Source organism: Haliaeetus albicilla, chromosome 4, assembly GCF_947461875.1.
Source record: "Haliaeetus albicilla chromosome 4, bHalAlb1.1, whole genome shotgun sequence".
NCBI classification, from domain to species: Eukaryota; Metazoa; Chordata; class Aves; order Accipitriformes; family Accipitridae; genus Haliaeetus; species Haliaeetus albicilla.
Window position 1 is genome coordinate 26866706 of NC_091486.1, and position 19138 is coordinate 26885843.

The 19138-nt window shown below is 36.1% G+C and overlaps 1 protein-coding gene across 1 annotated transcript in view; it reads right to left on the reverse strand.

Annotated features, from left to right (window-relative positions):
• Positions 1 to 19138, reverse strand: part of TTN (titin) — a 245450-nt gene that overhangs the window by 89438 nt on the left and 136874 nt on the right. The window contains exons 180-204 of the mRNA XM_069781541.1: positions 18683 to 18763; positions 17386 to 17490; positions 16810 to 16887; positions 16375 to 16428; positions 16083 to 16166; positions 13094 to 15046; positions 12087 to 12137; positions 11611 to 12006; positions 11128 to 11403; positions 10626 to 10901; positions 10337 to 10476; positions 9713 to 9839; positions 9363 to 9626; positions 8992 to 9258; positions 8591 to 8854; positions 7907 to 8046; positions 7655 to 7781; positions 7269 to 7535; positions 6903 to 7169; positions 6111 to 6377; positions 5871 to 6010; positions 4779 to 4905; positions 3884 to 4026; positions 1263 to 1386; positions 137 to 403 (exon numbers count right to left, since the gene is read on the reverse strand). Coding sequence (XP_069637642.1) covers positions 137 to 403; positions 1263 to 1386; positions 3884 to 4026; positions 4779 to 4905; positions 5871 to 6010; positions 6111 to 6377; positions 6903 to 7169; positions 7269 to 7535; positions 7655 to 7781; positions 7907 to 8046; positions 8591 to 8854; positions 8992 to 9258; positions 9363 to 9626; positions 9713 to 9839; positions 10337 to 10476; positions 10626 to 10901; positions 11128 to 11403; positions 11611 to 12006; positions 12087 to 12137; positions 13094 to 15046; positions 16083 to 16166; positions 16375 to 16428; positions 16810 to 16887; positions 17386 to 17490; positions 18683 to 18763 — 6285 coding nt within the window. The remainder of the gene's footprint in view (positions 1 to 136; positions 404 to 1262; positions 1387 to 3883; positions 4027 to 4778; positions 4906 to 5870; positions 6011 to 6110; positions 6378 to 6902; positions 7170 to 7268; positions 7536 to 7654; positions 7782 to 7906; positions 8047 to 8590; positions 8855 to 8991; positions 9259 to 9362; positions 9627 to 9712; positions 9840 to 10336; positions 10477 to 10625; positions 10902 to 11127; positions 11404 to 11610; positions 12007 to 12086; positions 12138 to 13093; positions 15047 to 16082; positions 16167 to 16374; positions 16429 to 16809; positions 16888 to 17385; positions 17491 to 18682; positions 18764 to 19138) is intronic.

Genomic DNA, 19138 nt, shown 5'->3' on the forward strand with positions numbered 1-19138 from the left:
AGAAAAGAAAATTTTTAGTAGAGGAAAGTCTCCAGTAAAGAAGAATAAATTGCTGACATTGATATTATTGCCATAGAGACTAGTACATAGCATTTAAAGCACTTACACATTTTGTAGAAAATTGTAAATTACTCACGTTCTACGTTAAGAAAACATGATGTCTTAAAATCCTTAGCATCACAGGTATATGTTTTTGCATCATCCAGTGTGCAGCCATGGATAATGAGTTTTCTGACCCTGCCATCAGAAATGATATCATACTTCTTTGTTTTGTGAATTTCTTCTCCATTTTTGAACCATTTAACTTTTGCATTTGCCCTGGAAACTTCACATTCCAGTATTGCAGTGGCCTCCTCTTCAACAGTCTGGTCCTCAAGTGGTTTAGTAAATTCAACTGGGGGTTCTAGGAGAAACAGATAGATTTTTGATAGAAAAGATCTAAATTATAGGCAGCCCTCTCCCAATACAGAACTGTCCCATACCGTTTATTAATTTTCCTTGACTGAATAACCAAAAAGGCTCTTAGACATCTCTGCTGAAGGCCTTTTTTTATTTTTAATGCCCAGACATGTGCAGTTAATTCAGCGAATTTCTTTATTTTCAGCCTACTGTAAGATTACACTGAATGGTATCCTTGTCCATGGGTTTTTCACTCACAAATCATCACGAAGCCTTGCAACTCAGTTTCTTTAACTGAACTACAGCCATGTGATCTCAGTGGCTCTGAAGTTATACTCTGAACTTAAGGAAGGATTTTTTTATTTTTCCTTGAATTACTAAATTAGTTAAAGTGTGTGCACTTTTTTGACTTCTTAGCCATACACAGCTTGCAAGCAGTGCAAGTGGGTATACAGTCAATGTTATGTCACTGACTGATGGTGTAGTTGTGGTCTCATAGGTTTCTGGATACTTCAAAGAACAGAAAAAAGCCATTGGGAGCCATAAGGGCCAGTATTTGTGGGTCATTTTGAAGACAATTGAAAGTTCAAGTCTGCAATGAAGCCCTGGAAATCCTAATGAACTGATCAATCATCTCCCATGTCTCACACATTTCCAGTATTTCCCCTTTTCCTCATCTCTTCTGTGAAGCATAAAGATTTTAAGTAAGTGGCTTTTTTAATCAGGAAAGTTATCTACCAGTCCAATTTTGTATGTATGATCCTACTAATTTGATATATGGGGTATACGAAAATCCTATTCCAGGGTGAATTATGAATGCACCATTAACACTGACTATGGTATAATTAAAATGACTGACTTACCTTTCACAAAAAGATTTGCTTGAGTTCTGAAATCTTTTGCAGTCAATGATACCTCTCCCGCATCTGTTAACTTGACATCTCTAAGAATAAGTGTGTGAACTCTCCCTTCAGCACGTGTCACGACCTTATGAAGTACACACACACAAAAAAACCCCCCTTTGTAAGTGTCTACAACAAATATTTAAGAAATATTTAATGAAATAGCATTGCTATTTATTGTTATCCATCTGTGGAGTTTGGTTGTTTACTTTTCTATGAAATTTTGATAATTTTCTTTTGCATATACTAGATATAGCTCAAGACACAAATGCTTTGAGGATTTTGAGAATCATTTCTGTTTTGTCCTTTCACTTGCAAGAAACTGTAATTTTAAGTTTCCCCTTGTTTTAAGGTATCTGTGTCCTTGTATTAGAAAACTTGAGTCTACTATCAAAGTTCAAAATGAGGCTGACTTGAGGTCATGTTTATTTTGAACAGGTACTAATAAATACCAAAATAAGTAAATTTATGGGAAAATGTTGGTATTACTCCTGGCTACATCTAAAGTAAAAACTTTCAGAAAGATATAAAGAGGTTTGGCACCCACCTCATACACTCTTTTGTAAATGCAAATTTGACTTTCTACTATCAAATTTTGGTAAAAATTTCTGCCTAAATAACCCATTTCCATGTTGATCTATTGCTGAAACTACTTTGCAATCATGAGTTTGCATTGGGCCACTCCTACACAAACATCCCTTTTCTCTAGGAGTGGACCTGGGGGATTCAAGGATACATCCTGCATTGGAGTCATTAAGAGGGCTGCTACTCATTCATGCCGTAAATTTTAACTTAGCTCTTGAAGAATTCTATTTATTTATTTTCAGAGAAGTAAGTGATCAAGTAGTAGATGCTGGTTTAGAAAAATAAAAGGGAAAAGTGAACTTCTGCTAAGGAAGAAGCATAAAAGATTAAGTTACTTTTGAGAAGGCAGTCCATTTTGCTTCAGAAAGAAGGAAGGAACTAAGAGGCTGTCCTTCCTCCCAAATGGTCATTGTGTCCCTGAAAACTAGCTCTAGTGAATGCTCATCTGAAAGAGATTAGGATGAAGCCAAATATAGATTTGTTCAAGATAAGCAGTAAAGATAAACAAAGAAGTCACTTCAATAAAGGTTACATGCGTACAGCTGAATGCCAGCCACAAACGTAAAATTATGGTTTGAATTAAAAACAGTTTAAATGAAACACTTCTACAATTAGATTGATTCTTGAAGACAGTACTAAAAGTGTTTCAAGAGGCTATTTTAAATGGGCAGAAAGTGATGCATCAAGTAAATGTATGGTTTGCTCTGAATTTCTTCTTGATAAAATTTCAACTGAAGTCAACTGACAATTTTGACTGTATAAGTAAACTGAATGAAAATCTGGATTTTTTTTTCCATGTACTTAAAATGATAGCTGAGACAGATCATAGCAAAATAACGTTCCATCATACAGACTATTGAACAGATAGTATTTTCTTGCCAGGCAGTAGTAACTATCAAGGCACTGCACTGATCAATAGCTTCCCACATTTTTATTCCTAGACTCAGAAGTGATTACCTTGATTTATTTATTATGTCTCATCTGCTGAGTTTCAATTTTCTTTATGTGTCCTTATATACTGTAATAGGGTCACCTATCACAATGACTGCTTTTTCTTTTCCTATTTCTATATTCTTTTTTTTAATGAAATATTTTTTATTTAGGCAAATTTGGTGAAGCTCAGAAAGATCTAGTAAAACCTGAAAATAGTATGTTAAAATTATATTTAAAAGAAAAAAAATCTGTACCAAAGTATTATTAGCAGCATTATTACAGGTTCTGAAACTTTCCTCTGAAAGTGTGAAAGTTGGCTTTGTCTGAGGTTTCCAATTTGTATTTTCATTTGCATTATCTCCCTTAGGCCTAGTACGTGAAAAAGAAGTCTTAAAACCAGTGATACCTATTTATATTTTATGTTTCTTAATGTATTTCTTTAAGTTTCTTTATGTATTTACTCTAACATTAACTTTAAATATTAAACTGACTGCATTCCAGGCTGCTCAGATCTCAGAGTTAAGAGCCAGCACTTGATGAAGGGTTAAAAATAGCTGGTGAGAAGTGCTTGACAAGCAAATCTGCCCAGAAAGTTATCTGGAAAGCCAGAACAAATGCCTGAAATGGAATTTGAATCCTCTTAATCCCCTTATATGCAGAATTGGACTGCAACTCAGCATTCAGGAGAAAAAAAACATTTCCTGATAGCACCTTTCAAAACCCTCTCACTGTAACTACAATTAACCTGAACAAAAATCATTCAGTACTCCTGTGGCTGAGTCTCCAACAGAATCAGGCACAAAATCACTGTTGTAGTGATTGATATTTTGGAACCTTAGATTCTCTTGAATACATGTAGTATTCCAGGACACTGGAATTTCTGGGGAAAAAAGATGCTATATCTGGTTTAGTGACGATTTACCATTTAGCACAACAGAACTACTGTATTGCTGTGCCTTAGTATTTCTACTGGCAGAGAGGAAATGAGAAATAAAGAGGGGAAGAGATTTGAAAGAGAGGAAGGAGGAGGAAACAAGAGGAAAAATAAAGTTTAGTTTCTTTACCTTATCACTGGGCTCCAGTTTCTTTCCTTGCAGGAACCACTCTACTGGGATTCCCTCATAAGAGAGTTCACAGTCGAAGGTTGCTGATTCCCCAGCTGTCACTGTTACATCCTTGAGGGGTCTCAGCAAACCAATTACTCGAGCTTGGTAAGGAGAAGACATGATTTTCTGATTAGTTCCTTCTACCCAAGAGAAAGCTACTGCCCTTATGTACTAATCTCCATGGTGGCTTCCCTCAAGAAAGACAGACATCGCAATGCTGCTCTTTAAATTCCCTAAATAGAAGAGGCCACCCTGGGTTTTTAGGGGGAGGGCTGGTCACCTAAAAATTTCTATTTGCAGAGCTTGTTTCTTTAAATTGAACAAGGTCAGCAGGAAAGTTGCCGTGCATCTGTCTTCCTGCCAAGCCTTGCATACCTCTTGCTAGATAAGGCATGTGTTTTCCAAAATAGTGAGGACTAGGATTGGAGTGGGAAACAAGTGGTCTTCAACCATGTGGTCTGTCCCTGTCCATCAAACTCTTAACCCTATCCCCAGATATCACTGTGATCCCATCCTCTCAGGTTAACATGATACTTTAATGCAATAAAGCCTTTGCTTGTAATACTTAGATTTCATAACAACATATGATGCCAGACCATGAAGTAGCCTTCAAGGCCATCTCCTTATTTTTACTTCTCCTATATGAATAAACTATATACAAGGTTAAAAAACATATAGGACATTCCTTAACTAAAAAAGTTAAGATGACTTGAGTAATTAATCCTTGAGTTGCTGTTCTGGAAAGAATTGCTGTGGGTTCAGTACAGTATAGAGATTTGTCCACCCATTCCAAAGAGGCAATGAGTACCTTGTTTTCACTTAATTAATTAATTTCAGTTTAAAAGACGCTTACGTTTCACTCGAAGGTGAGCACCAGATTTGGCATTTGCTGCTTGGAAATCTACTCCACCAGCTTGATCTAAGCGTACATTGTACAGCGTAAGGAAGTGCTTTTTGCCTTCCTCCTTGATTTCACATTCCTGCAAGAAGAGAAATGAAACAATTTTTTCAGTATCTTTTTTGTGCTTCTCACCACAAGAGCCCCTACTTCTCCTCATATTATGCCTCTGTTATCTCCTCCTCCATTCACAATACTTAGGCCCACTGCCACCTGTAATATACCTTATAAACTTTCATTCATAGGCCTTTCCTTTCAAAGTCTCTTCCTAATACAGTCTGCTGCTTCTTAGAAAGAAAGGGCAAGAGGCAACACATTCGTGTTGGTGAATAGTATGTGCTGATTGACTAGCCAATATATCTATATGTAGACCAGTCAAAGGCCTAAGGGAACTAGAAATTACTAAGCTTGTGCTGTGACCTTTCCTTGAGAAGGGTCTTTCTCTTTTATGCAGACACTGATTATCATGGAACTTCTGATCTTTGTGTATTATTCACATAGGGACTGTTACATCAAAGAGTTGTCAAATTATTGCCAGTTGTGACTGTATTGTTTCTTAATTTCCAGATCCTTCCAGTAAGGAATTAAGAATATTTGATTAAATTATAGCATTTTAAAACAATTTTAGCCATCATAATAATGGAAAAGAGTTTTAAAATGTGATCTACATCTATTTAAACCAAGCATAACTCAAAGCCCAAAGGTAAATGCAGACAACCTAAAGTTTGTATTTTTAAATGCCATTATGTTTAATTCCATGAGGTCTATGCACTTTGGATACATGATTGTTAGGGACTAGCAATACAGAATGTACTTATTTATGTAAATTAATTTATTATTTAGCTATTTTATATAATATTTTGGATTAAGTTTGTACTACATTTTAAAAGTTATTAATGAAAAAATATTATTTTTATTATAGTGACCCTTATTTAAAGCAGAAAGAGATTTCATTTAGTTTCTGCAGCCACCTTCTTCTCCTTCACACTCTACCTCCCTGCAAATTGTTGAGACACACATAAGAAACATCCTGAAATATTTGCTTACAGCTGATTCAGTCAAGGGTTCTCCTTTTAGCTTCCAATTGCCATGGACACCTTCCTCAGAAATTTCAATATCAAAACGGGCAGTCTCTGTCTCAATCACCTCCACACTGTATAGTGGACGTATAATCTCAATATCCCGGTCTGGAGGGGGGGAAAAAAAAAAAGAAGTGATTGATTCCCTCAGTCTCTAACAGATCCAAAAAGACCTCTACTGCAGAGCAGTCCAGTACAATAACCATACCTTCAATATTGAGTTTAGCAGAGGTTTGATCAGTACCACAGTCACAAGTGTACTGTCCAATGTCTTTCTTCAAAGCTTTCTTGAGGATAAGGATTCTCTTTTTACCATCAGCCTTAATAACAACATTCTTTGATGGAGTAATTGGTTTGCCATCCTTCATCCATTTCACTGGGGCATCTGCTTTGCTGATTTCACATTGTAAGATTACTTCATCTTTCTCTACAGCAGTGTAATCCTGCAGCTTCCCAGTGAAGTAAGGGTCTCCCTCTGCAAGCAAAAGTTAAGATATGTTTCAGTCTGAAGTTTTAGTCTTTCAAAAAGGACAATTAGCTGTTACCATAAAATAAATTTTTTGTTTATGCCCAGCAAGAAGGATTAAATATAGTCCTTAGAAATATTGTACAGCTGTGTTGCAAAAAGAGAAAACAACAAATATCTGAGAAGCAATTCAGTATACTACTAATATTGCTGACAACATTGTTGGTGCTCTAGGAGTTTCAGAGCACCATTTAAGTATCTAATAGTTAATTTTGCAACTGTTGCAAGAAATTTTAAAGTTATTTTTATTATCCTTTGTGAATGGGGAAATGGAGACCCAAAGAAGACAAACAAATTGTAAAATTGTCAAAAATCACAATTTAGATTTAGGCCAAACCAAAAAAACCCCACCAAACCAAACCAAATCAAACCGAACCAAACCAAAACCAACCACAATACTTTCTGATCACCATTTTTCATTAGTAAGACTCTTCTGACATTATATATCATGTAAATTCTTTTGGGTATTCTTACCAAGAACAGTGAGTTTAGCTTCTGAGGATTTGTCCATAGCTTCTACTCTAATCTGAGAAGTATCATCAATAGTAAGATCTTTGATTGTGAGTGTATGGAATTTGCCATCATCTGCCATTGAAACCACTTTGCTGGTATGTAATCGCTGGTCATTCTTGAACCAGACAACAGGGATATTTTCATGGGAGAGTTCCACAGTGAACACTGCAGTTTCTCGCTCCTTTTTTGTTACATCCTTGAGAGGAGTAATGAATTTCAGGCGGATACCTATAACAGCATAACATTTCATTAACAATAATGTTATTAATAAAAACCGTTCAAGGACTATGGTGCAAATCTTTCCGAGAAAGGCAAAGTCAGACAAACCTTCAATAATTAGCTTGGCACTTGTTCTCTTATCCTCAGCTTCAAACATGTATTTAGCTTCATCTTCAAATGCAACAGATTTAATAATCAGAGCATGCTTTGTTCCACCTGAAATAATTTCAAATCTTTCATCGGGAGTGATCTCTTGTGTTCCTTTCAACCAGCGGAAAGTCTTCGGTTCTCTGGACACCTCACATTCAAACTTGGCTTCATCCTTCTCAAAGACCTTCACGTCACTTAGTGGAGTGATAAAGATGAGAGGCAATTCTGAAATAAAAGAAGAGCACTTTCAGTTCAGTGATAGGTTCATATAGACTATTCTGCTGCTAGATTTGTTCTAATGCCCTGAGATACACATGGAAATGTTGGCAAAATGCAGACTGTACCTTTCACTTTCAGATTAGCAGCACTTTTAGCATTAGCAGCTTGGAAAGACACTTCTCCAGTCATATCAAGTTTGCAGTTATGAAGGACAAGAGTATGCTTCTTCCCATCCTGAATGATTTCACAGTCCTGGTGATGAAGAAACACCCACCCCCCCAAATATGAATATTGTAAGAAACCTCTCAGAAAACATTATGATTAAATATGTTTTTTCTAGTGTAAATTATGGTTCAAAAATAAAGCAGCAGCCTTACAGGTGAAGGTGTTAGGGTTTCTCCCTTTAGCTTCCATATAGGATGGACATCAGGCTCAGAAATTTCAATTTCAAAATGTGCTGTTTCACCAACAAATACTTCCACTCCATACAGTGGGCGCTCCACTTTAATTAAGCGAGCTAAAATAAAAAAAACCCAAAGTTCACATCTGTTTTCTTACTCATTTTATACTGTAGAAATGTAATACTGGAAAGGATCTCAACTCCCTCCCTATCCCTTCTTCAGGGCATTCAAATGCTATCACTGATAAATGTTTTTTTAACCTCTTTTTAAAAAGCTGCAAGTTTGGGCAGTCTACAACCTCCTTCGATAATATGCCTGAAAGTTTAGCTATTTTTAGTATGAATATTTTTCCTCATAATTAACCCAGATATCTGTTACAGTGAATTAAACTAACTGCTTTTTTTTCCTGACTGTAAATGGACATAGAGAATAATTGATCATCACTGTCTTTAAAACAACCATTTATGTATCTTAAGATATATTGTCTCTTGTAAATACTCTTAATAATTGTAAATCTAGATATTTCAGCTATTCATCATAACAACATGTTTTCTAAACGTACAATTTTTGGTGCTGTACTCTCGAGAGCATCTGTCTGTCTGTCTACACTGTTTTACAAAGGTTTCAGTACTTTCCCTTAGCCAAGGGATGATAACTTACGCTCAACGCTGACATTAGCACTTGTCTTGTCAGTTCCACAGTCACACTCATAAACACCCTTATCACTCTCTGCAGCCTTCTTGATCTTCAGGATACGGCGCAAGCCATCTGTTTTTATGGAAATTCTGTTGGAAGCTACTAGTTCTTCGCCGTCTTTGTACCATTTTACTGGCACATCTTTGCTGAGTTCACACTCCAGAATAATATCATCTTTCTCCACAGCACTGTAGTCTTGTAATTTCACAGTGAAATACGGATCGGCCTCTACAGAAGGCATAGTGGATATGAAATGGTAAAGTAGTAATATAAATTTACTAGAACACCAATATTTTGTCACTTTCTACTTATAAAAATTGTTTATACATATTATATAGCATATTTTAAATTATTTATGTAATTACCTAAGACTCTGAGGTTTGCTTGTGTGTTCATGTCCTTGACTACGGCCTTTATTTCGGAGATATCATCAAGTGTTACTTCTCTCATTTCTAGTTTATGAACTTTGCCTTCTGAAGTAATAAAAACTGTTCTGCTTGTGTGGAGTCTCTTGTCATTTTTGTACCATTTTACTAGCATGCCTTCATGAGAAAGCTCAAACTGAAAGTGAGCTGTTTCCCCTTCTTTCACTGTTTGATCCTGTAGAGGTGAGATGAACTTCAGCCTCACACCTGTAAAGTAGACACATAAATACCATCAGAAAAAGGCTAATGTGGTTCTAAAAGATACATTCTTTATCCATTTTTTATTGTTTTGTTCATAAGAAGATACTTGCCTTCCACAAACAGCCTTGCTGTGCTCTTCTTGCCATCAACTTCAGCAGTGTATTCTCCCTCATCATCAAACTGAGAATCATTGATTACAAGAATATGCTTCTTTCCATCTGCAATGATGTCAAATTTTTCTCCAATCTTGAGTATGTCAGTGCCCTTAGACCATATAACATTGGCCTCTCTGGTAAGGACACATTCAAACCTTGCTTGGCGCCTCTCAGGGACAGTAACATCTTTTAGTGGCACGGCAAAGTCCAGTTCAATTTCTGGAAGCAAAACAGAACACATAATTTGTAATGTGCTCCATGTGAACTCCGTTTAAGTTGGAATCATACTGCATGGTGCATCATACCTTTCACTGTCAGGATAGCTGTAGTAACTGCATTAAGTGCCTGGTAAAGGACTTCACCAGCTTGCTCTAACTTGACTTTGTGCAAGGTTAGGAAGCGTTTTCCTCCTTCAGCTTTGATTTCACAAGTCTGGAGAGATGACAGACTTTGGTAAATACAATGCCAATGCCTTACTGCTAGGTATTTTTAATAAAGGGATTCTAGAAACATTTTATACACAGTAAAGAGTCAGCTGAAAAGATTAGAATTGCTTTTCAAGGGAAGTTAACGCTTCTAATCAACAATAAAAAAATGCAGTACCTTTCTTCAGAACCTTCTGCAGTTCAGAAGTTCCACACTTCTTTTAAATGTCAGCATTATTCCTAGCAATGTGTGTAGGATATTTTTATTATTGTCTGAATAATGTTCTGTAATCCTTTGAGAAAATGAAGCCCTTCAAAACTTAGCTTTTATAGCATATAATTCTTAGAGAAAGTGTTTTTTAATCACCATAATGCTTACCCTTTCTATGTTCTGGACTGTGTGGCAATGACAGACCTGCAAAGATCTTACCATAAAGACTCAAGGCAACCTGTTCACAGTGTTTAATTTAAATAAATTGTTTTGTAAAATTCAAGGATGCTTACAGGTGAGGGTCTCAGGATTTCTCCTTTCAACTTCCATTCACCAGGAATATCATCCTCAGATATTTCTGTATCAAAGTTTGCTGTTTCTTTCTCGTAAACTGTAACATCCTCTAATGGTTTCAGCAGTTCAACTTCACGTTCTAGAATGCACAAATGAACACATCTATAATTAGGCCAAGTTTTGGTAGAGCTTTATAATAATTCAGGTTACTCTTTTTGTTTGTTTGTTTAGAGGTTTTTGAACACTGGCCTATGAACTGATTAAATATAATAAAATAAGCTTCCTTACCGCCAAGGGTCAGTTTAGCTGGGTATCTGCGACCTTCAACTTCCACTGAATATTCCCCAACATCAGCAGGGCCAGCATTCTTGATTTTTAGGAAAATTTTATTTCCTTCTTTCAAGATTTCTGTCTTGTCAGTTGGTTCAGCAGGGATTTCCTCATCTCCTTTAAACCATTTAAAGTTTGGTGTATCCTTGACAATGTCACAGGTGAAAGTAGCTGTTCCTTTTGGTTTCACATGCTGGTCTCTTATGGGTTTTACTAACCAGTCTCTTATCACTTCTGCATGACAAAAAATTACATAAAAATACAGCTTAGCAGACTTTTGCTACAAATAGATGGGTCATAAATAGAAGAAATAACAGCTTTTGTATTACAACAGGATTTTAGTAGCTGTAAAAATCTTATCTGTCCATTTATATTGTAATACTATGAGAAAAAACTTTTCTAATTTTAAACCAGCCCAAATATCCTACAAAGAAAGGACTACATGATTTTGATTGCTTACCTACTACCTTAACACAAGAGGAGCATGAGAGCTCAGTGTCTTCCACGGTAACAGTGTAAGTGCCTGCATCAGCATCATCTGAATCAGTGATCGTGAGGGAATGTGACAAACCAATAATGCCCAGAGCAAATTTCCCAGGCTTGTCTTTGATGATCTTCCCATCCTTCCTCCAGACCACACTTCTTTCTTTGTTAAGCTCACATGTCAAGTACAGCGGCTGGCTTTTAACCACAGTTACTTCTTCTTCAAGAGTTTTCACAAACCTCACCGGGAGTTCTGTGGGAAAAGCAACATTTTGATTTGTCTCATTTGTACACAGAAGGTGTGAGGCAGAAATGCCTTACGTATTAAATCAATATGTGTAGTGATTGACGGAAACAAAAGGATGCATCTACTAACCACTGTAAATTCACAAAGTACCAGTACTTCTATAGCTTGAGGAGTAGCTAGCCTTTAAATTTATAAACTCAAAACAGGGAATACCTTCAACAATAAGTTTGGCTGTAGAGGTCTTCTCTTTGTTCCCCAGTCGTAATACACAAGTATATTCACCAGCATCTGACAGCTGGACATCAATAATATGCAGCTTCCTGTCTTTACCATCAGCAATAAACTTGTGTTTGGGGCTCTCTCGGATGTTACTTCCATCCTTCATCCAGCTTGTAATTGCAGTGGATGGTGAAATAAGGACTTCAAAGATTGCAGAAGACCCAACAGATTCAGCTTCTGTTAGCACTATATCTTTCATCTCCTTGACAAACTTCAGTGGTACAGCCTTGAGTTGGTAAGTGAATGGAGGCTCTTCAGGAGGTTTTTCACCACCACTGCCTGGCCTGAGTTTCCTTCTTTCTGCATCTGCTGGTGAAGGTGTCTTCTTGGCTGTAATTCAGATTCAGAAATGAGTAAACTAATCCTGATTTATTGCTTTTGCTTGTAGGTATTGACTTGTAGTATCCTACCTTTGACTGGACTGATACCCTTTGGAGTTTCTTCTTTTGGTGGCTTGGCCTCTGAAGTAGAACAGCAATATTATTAGGAATGTAGTTAAATAAAAATACATACTAAAATTAAGATAAATGTTTCTTTTACAAATCAGCTTTTCTCTTCCTTTAGTTATATACACATATAAGGGGAGGAAAATATATGTATGTATTTATACAACTTATACTGTCTGTATCTCGATGGTAAGTTCAATATCTTGAGGCATGGGAAAGACATATTCAGCAGCAGGGACTGAAAGACAGTTTAGGAGCTCCTAGTTCCTCAATTTATTGTCCTGCCGGTTATTTTGTACAATTCTGCCATTCCCTGACACTTTACTCACAATTAGGCCCTTGATTAATACCCACCTGTCAACTAAAATAGCTCAAGTACCTATTACAAATTATGTGGGTTTTTTTAGAAAAAGCACACACTTTTACTAGTGAAGACAACAAAAATATAAGTTGTATAAATTAAATACATGTTTCAGGACAACATGATACTCTCACAAGTGAGCGATGTTCTGTTAGTTGCCTGACTTGTGATGAATCATCTCAGACTTTTGAAAGTATTTCCCATGCTATGCTGCTTCTCATCATCATTTTGTGAAAGGAAATATAAAAGATACTTTTAATGGGTGAATGATATGAATGAAATGCAGGACAGATTTTATTGCAATGGATGTAAGAATAAATACTAGAAAAAATGTGTGAGTTTTTATGAGAAGACAATGGCATACAACATGATTTATGCAGTCTTATAAAAGTGTAAAGACTAAGACAATGAACACTGATCACAGAGATGTATGCACAGACAGGTAAGACAAACACGTCAAGAATGGCTGAATGTCAATACAGCCAGCTGACAGACTAGATGGAGTTGTGAACGGTGTTAAAGAACAAAAACATCACAATGGCAAATGGTATTCTCCTGAAGCAAATAGTACAAGCACTTCGTGGAAGAATTTGGCAGCGGTCTTCCTCACCTCGCTTTGCATGAGACTTTGCAGGAACATCCAGAACTTCATGTGATTCTCCAGGTGCATCCAACTTCCTGTTCTCACTCGAAGGTCTACTGGCCTGCTCAGTCACGTGAGCAAGTTCTGATTTTTTGTATTCTTTCTCTCTTTCTGCTTTCTTGGGAGTTATTATCTTACCTATGCTTGAGGAGTAAGTAACTTCTCCATTTGCAGGGATTCCTTTCGCTGATGGTATTTTGTCTGAAAGCTTTCCCTTCTCTTTTTTCATGGTAACAGATGTGCTTTTTCCAATGCCATGTTTAGCTGATGTTTTTTCATCTGATATACTTTCTGTCACTGGAAGTTCTTTTCCTGAAAGTGTCACTTCTTCCACAGTCAAAGAATATTTCTTTTCTTCAGTTTTATCTTTGCTGCTTTTGAGAGCTGGAGTTTCTTTACATTCATCCTGAATGGTACAAACTTCTTGAAACTGTTTTTTCTCTTGACTCCCTGGTGGCTGAATGGGAACTTTCTTTACTGACTCAGATCTGTCAACTATTTCATCTTTTACTCCCTTTTCATGTTCTCCTATGGAAACTTCACCTTCCATTCCTTCTTCTGTAATCACTGTACCAAATTCTTCTTTTTCCACAGGCAGCTTTTCAGGGGCATTTGACTGTCTAATTTTGTCTTTTTTTAAGTGGGTGCTGAAGGTAGTTTTCTCTTCCTTCTCTAGTATAACCTTTTTGCCTGTTTTTTTATCACTTAGGAGTGCTTTCCCAGTCAACAATTGTCCTGAGCCCTCCTCATAATGAACTTCTTCATCTGCAGAATATTTTTCTCCTGCATTCCTTTCCACTACTACTGGTTTAAGAACAGATGGTTTAAAGATTATGTAAGCTTTTTCTCTGGGAACCTCCTCATCTTCAGTGGGGTGTTCTAGGTCAGCATCTTTTCTCAATGCTGCTTCAGTCTCCTCAGACAGGTCTAAGGAATGTAGTTCTGCTGATGTAAAGTCCAGATTCTCATCTTTCTCATCATCTTGAATAATTTCCATTTTTCTTTCTTCTTTATTAAGAATCTTATCTATAGGAATTTCAGCTACTGTGGTACCAGATTTCTTAATCCATTGAATTTTATTTTGTATGCCATGCTCCTTCATGGATTCTCCAAGAGGAACTTCAGATTTCTCTAGAGTAAAAACTCCTCTCTCTTCTTCAGTTCTAAGCAAAGGAGTTTCAGCTATTCCTGCCTCTGTGATATCCTTTACAAATGAAGTTTTATCCTTAATGGAAAATTCTTCATGTTGCAAACTGATTTTTGAATTTCTCCCTTTTCCTAGAAGTCTTTTCTGGTCCCTGGGCTCATATGGCTCTCTGGGTATATGTTTAGGTACATAAGTTGACTCAATTTCCTCTTCTTTTTTATGCACAGGAATCTTTCCTTCATGAAGAACACTAAACTTGTCAGAGACTTTCTTTACTGCACCTTCCCCATGAACAAGCGATTTAATTTCATCCCCCTTTTCTTCTCCAGAATCTTTTTCCGCATGTTCAGATACTATAGAAATCCATTTCAATTCCTCATCAGGTAGTGGTAGTTCATCCTTTGCATAAGTAATGTGATCTATTGCAACTTCTATTTTCTCACCTGTAAGGGTAGTCTTTCTTGAAACTATAGGTGCCATTTCTGGCTCCTCTTCTTCAGGAGCCAGGATAAAGTATTTAAGAGCCACTTTCTCCTGCTCCTCTCCCTCTGGCTTCAGTATTCCATCAGCTGTTTCCAGTGAGATTTTAAACTCAAGTGGCTCTGCTGTCTGAACGTCCAGAACTGTCTCCTTAGGACTTACTCTTTCTTTTACATGTAAGTGTTTCTCAACCAAAATCTTCTTTAACACAATTGACTCAGGCTTTTCTTCTTCCACTGGGGGCATTTTATCTCTATGCTTTAGTACAGATGGTGCATCAGGCTTTTCTGCAGCTACAAAGGTTTCACAGGTAATTTAGAGAGTTAAAATCCATAAGAATAAGCATCGGGAACAATATATTTTAAGACAAACTTTCCAGCTATACCTGAAATAAAATGAACATAGAACACTTTTTCTCCACACAACAGAAAACTTACAACACAATTACAAAACAAAAGAAAGATAAGAATGGCACACACAAAGAGTACAGAAGACCTAAGCAAAATACTGTTATGGTACAGAGCATTGTCCCACTAGTTTGCCAATTTAAATCCAATCCAGGTTAAAAGCAGCAGAAAATGACAGCTTTCTAAGGCCTACCTGGCCACCTATATAAAATGGGTTAGTTATGCCACTGCATAACACCACTGAATCAAGGGCCAAGAGACATTCATGATTAGGCTTCTCAGGTGCCCAGGACCTGAGCTCTACTGTAACATGAGACCCTTTGAATGATGGGCAAGCAGCATGTACATCAGCTCTACCAGTGGACCTCAGGCTCAGAGTGCTTCAGAGGAATTGGACTCTCCACAGCTCCTTTTTCACAGCAGGGTATGATCTGGGGTCCTAAGCATATCAAATGAAAATAGCAATACTCTAGTTCTTCAACACCACTGACAGTTTTCCTCAGGACTTCAATAACAAATTAAAAGCAGAAAACCGAACAACACAAGAATTGTTTAGAAATGTGTAACATTTCTTTTGCTATACAGAAAATACAGGATGCAGTTCACAAGACATACATCAGGACATAAACAACATCAATGAATCAACAGAATACACAATTTTCATAGTACGACAATAAATAAAGGCACACACATCACCATCCAGAAACAAGAGCACAGATTCATGTCTATGGTATGTCAGAGACATTTGTCTTTTAGATTAGGTGACAGTTCCTAGAATAACAAGGTCCTTAAATAGGACCTCAAATCTTCCTGTAATGAATAAGTTATATGATTGTACAGCTCTGCATTCTCTTTATCCTGAGGGTATTTAGGTATCTTGGAGAGAAAAATCCTATAAATAGCATAGAATAAACATAAATACCTGCTTTCTTTCCAACCACTGGGACTGTCACTGGAGTAGTAACAGCTGGTGCTGGTTCTGCTGCTGGTTTTGGAGATTTTAGAGCTGTAGAAAAAAAAATAGGACTTCTCATATATTTGTTTTAATAAATGATTTTGTTTTAATTATGATGTTCTTTAGATTGTATGAAAGTTCCAGTCTTAGTAATACTAGAGACATTTGTTTAATGTCCTTCTAGCCAGAGATGTCTGAATGGAAAATACTAGACACACAAGAAAAGCTGCACCGGTATTCATGACTAAAGAATTCTTACCTACTGCAGGTTTAGGTTCAGGCCCAGGAAGTGGGATAGCTGCTTGCTTAGGTTCTGGCATTTCAAACACAATTACAAATAGGTTAATTTACATGTTTTGTAATCCCATTGAACATTAAAGTTAGAAGCATAAATACAGAGAGAGTTAATCGAAGACAGAATTTATTGTTTTATACTGTATTTAGCCAGAAAGCAAGAAATTAACTTGAGATGAACTCTTATAAAGCAAAATATAATGGAAAAAAGATTAATTTTTCAAGCACTGAAGAATTGAAGACAACAAGAAATCCAGAAGAATGCAAAGTGGTTAATCATGACACAATAGTCATGGACAGACTGGGTGATAATAATGCATTAGGTTAATATAGCATGATATTCCTCAATGAATATCATTTAGTTGCTGCAATAAGGAAAAAGAGCATCACATGTTTGTACCTTTAGGTGGTTCAGGCACGTGTTTCTCCTCTTTTTTTATGACAGGTATCTCAGTTTTCTTCTTAGGAACTTCTGGGACTTTAAAAAATTATTTTTATTTTGTAGGATATATTGAAACACTTTGAATCCCCAAATACTATTATCTCCAATGTATTTAAAAGTTTTCATTCTTTTTAGATGTAAACAGTTTCAGATGTTCATAAAGTTTAGGAATATGTATTTTAAGAGTGAGATTTGAATAAATTAGGAACACTAAATGGGCAAAAATTTGCAAAATGCTTGGATTAACTGTTTCACTGTAGTTATATTTTTATCAGTATTATAAAATATTTGTAAAGATCTCTTCTATACACAGTGAAGATTGAGAAACAATCCCAAAATGCAGAATTCAGACCCAAATGTAGATGTCAAATTTGGTTGTGCTTTCAGCAAAGCTTTAATTTACACAATGAGGTTAAGGCAGGTGATCTTTTAAAATCTCACTTTTATTCCTGAATTTCAGAGAATACTACTTAAAAGTAGGATTATTTTTTTAAAATTATAATTTACCAGATAAATTTGAATGTAATCTAGTACCTTCAGGTTTCTTAATTTTTTCTACTGGTGTCGGTACTGGCTTAACTTCTGGTTTAGGTTCTTTTTCTGGTTTAGGTTCTTCCTCTTCTGATTTCTTTTTAAGAACTTTAAAAGGAAAGAAATTTCAGTTTTTAAAGCACAGGTAAACAAAAGAATAAGACAGTGAACAAGACAAAAGATTAAAAATATATCAACTATCATGAAGAAACAGGAATGTAAGATGTATAGTTCGATATAAATGGAAGATTTTGTGTAGCTATTCAAGATATTCTTCTGAAGGCCTTTTAAAATTTGAAGTTGTCTAGAACAAAAAGATGCTTTTATTAACAGCAGTCCATCTGAGAGGAAATATGTCAATGTTAACTGTCCATGATAGAATAAAATTTATTACATCTTATCTAATATTTCTAATCATATTTAAATGATGACTCATTATACATAACTATGCATTAATAACTGCAGTTACAGATGATTTTCAGGGACAAAATGCAGGATTATGGATTAAACTCCTATTGACTTCTGTGAGACAACAAGACTGAATCTTCAAGTGTTATGTTTGCAGAGCTCAAATGTATATAATGTCTGTTTTTCATTTTACTTATTTCACTTATTTTTGTCCTGTCAGATATCCATCTATCTGGATATCTAATGAGACTGTCATCTGAAAACCTGAATATCTATATTTTATTATGTTGCCTGAAGTTTGAAAGTCAGCTGCAAGGTACATGGACGTGAATCATCCTGCTGTGGTATTTCAAAGACAATTGGAATTAGTACTTCCTTCTTCTAAGCAATAATTAAGCATGAAGTGATTCAGAAGGCTCCAGACTTTGCAGGAAATGGGACTGATGTCCAATAGTACCATGGGGTTCTGCAATCCATGCAGTACTTCTAAGAAAACCATAAAAGAGAATACGGATGCTACATACGTGACTTTGCTAACACTTACACTGTCACTGGAAAATATTTAGGGGTCCAGAAGCTGAAGGCAGTGGAAAACTATCAACTCTAGTATAAAATTTACAGAGATTAGGAAAAGAGAAAAGAGTTATAAGGAACCAGATTTTCAGTGTTCTTCTGCTCTGTTTTCACCACAGGTCTTTTGGAACTGACAGATTTTCAGGATATGCCCACTTCATCCCTGCAACTATAAATGCTTTCTCCAAGAAACAGGTATCAGGTACTACTTTGTTCATGTAATTTTCCATAGCGCACACATAAAAAAATGTTACTTAGGGGAATATACTGAACAATGTCAATATGCTGGGTTTTTTAAAACAGAGCCAAGTTACTGTACCTCTTTTCAAAACAACTTCTTCTTTTGGTGGAGGAGTAACTTCGGGAACTACTCTGCGAGGTTTCTTTACAAGTCCAGGCACTTGAAAGAATATTATGCCAGATTTTATTATGCATTCATAGCAGCAGTAAGAGCTAATCAACAACTAACCATTCCAAACACACAAATCAAATGCTGGTCCACTACTGATTATTAAAAGCAAAAGGTAAAACTGCTGAGATTGAAGTTGATAGTTTTAACACTTCTTCTACATTGTTTACTTACAGTTGTCTTCTAGGCTTATGCAGAAGAGGAAATTTTCATACAAATCAACAAAAGAGAAGTATGGTTTGACAAAACTATAACAGTTATGTACTCAGAGAGTTATCATAGTAGCATTTTTATCTCTTTTTCCTCTTTCATTACTGGCTTATGTTACATTATCTATTAATCTGAACTATCTGTGATGTTCATAAG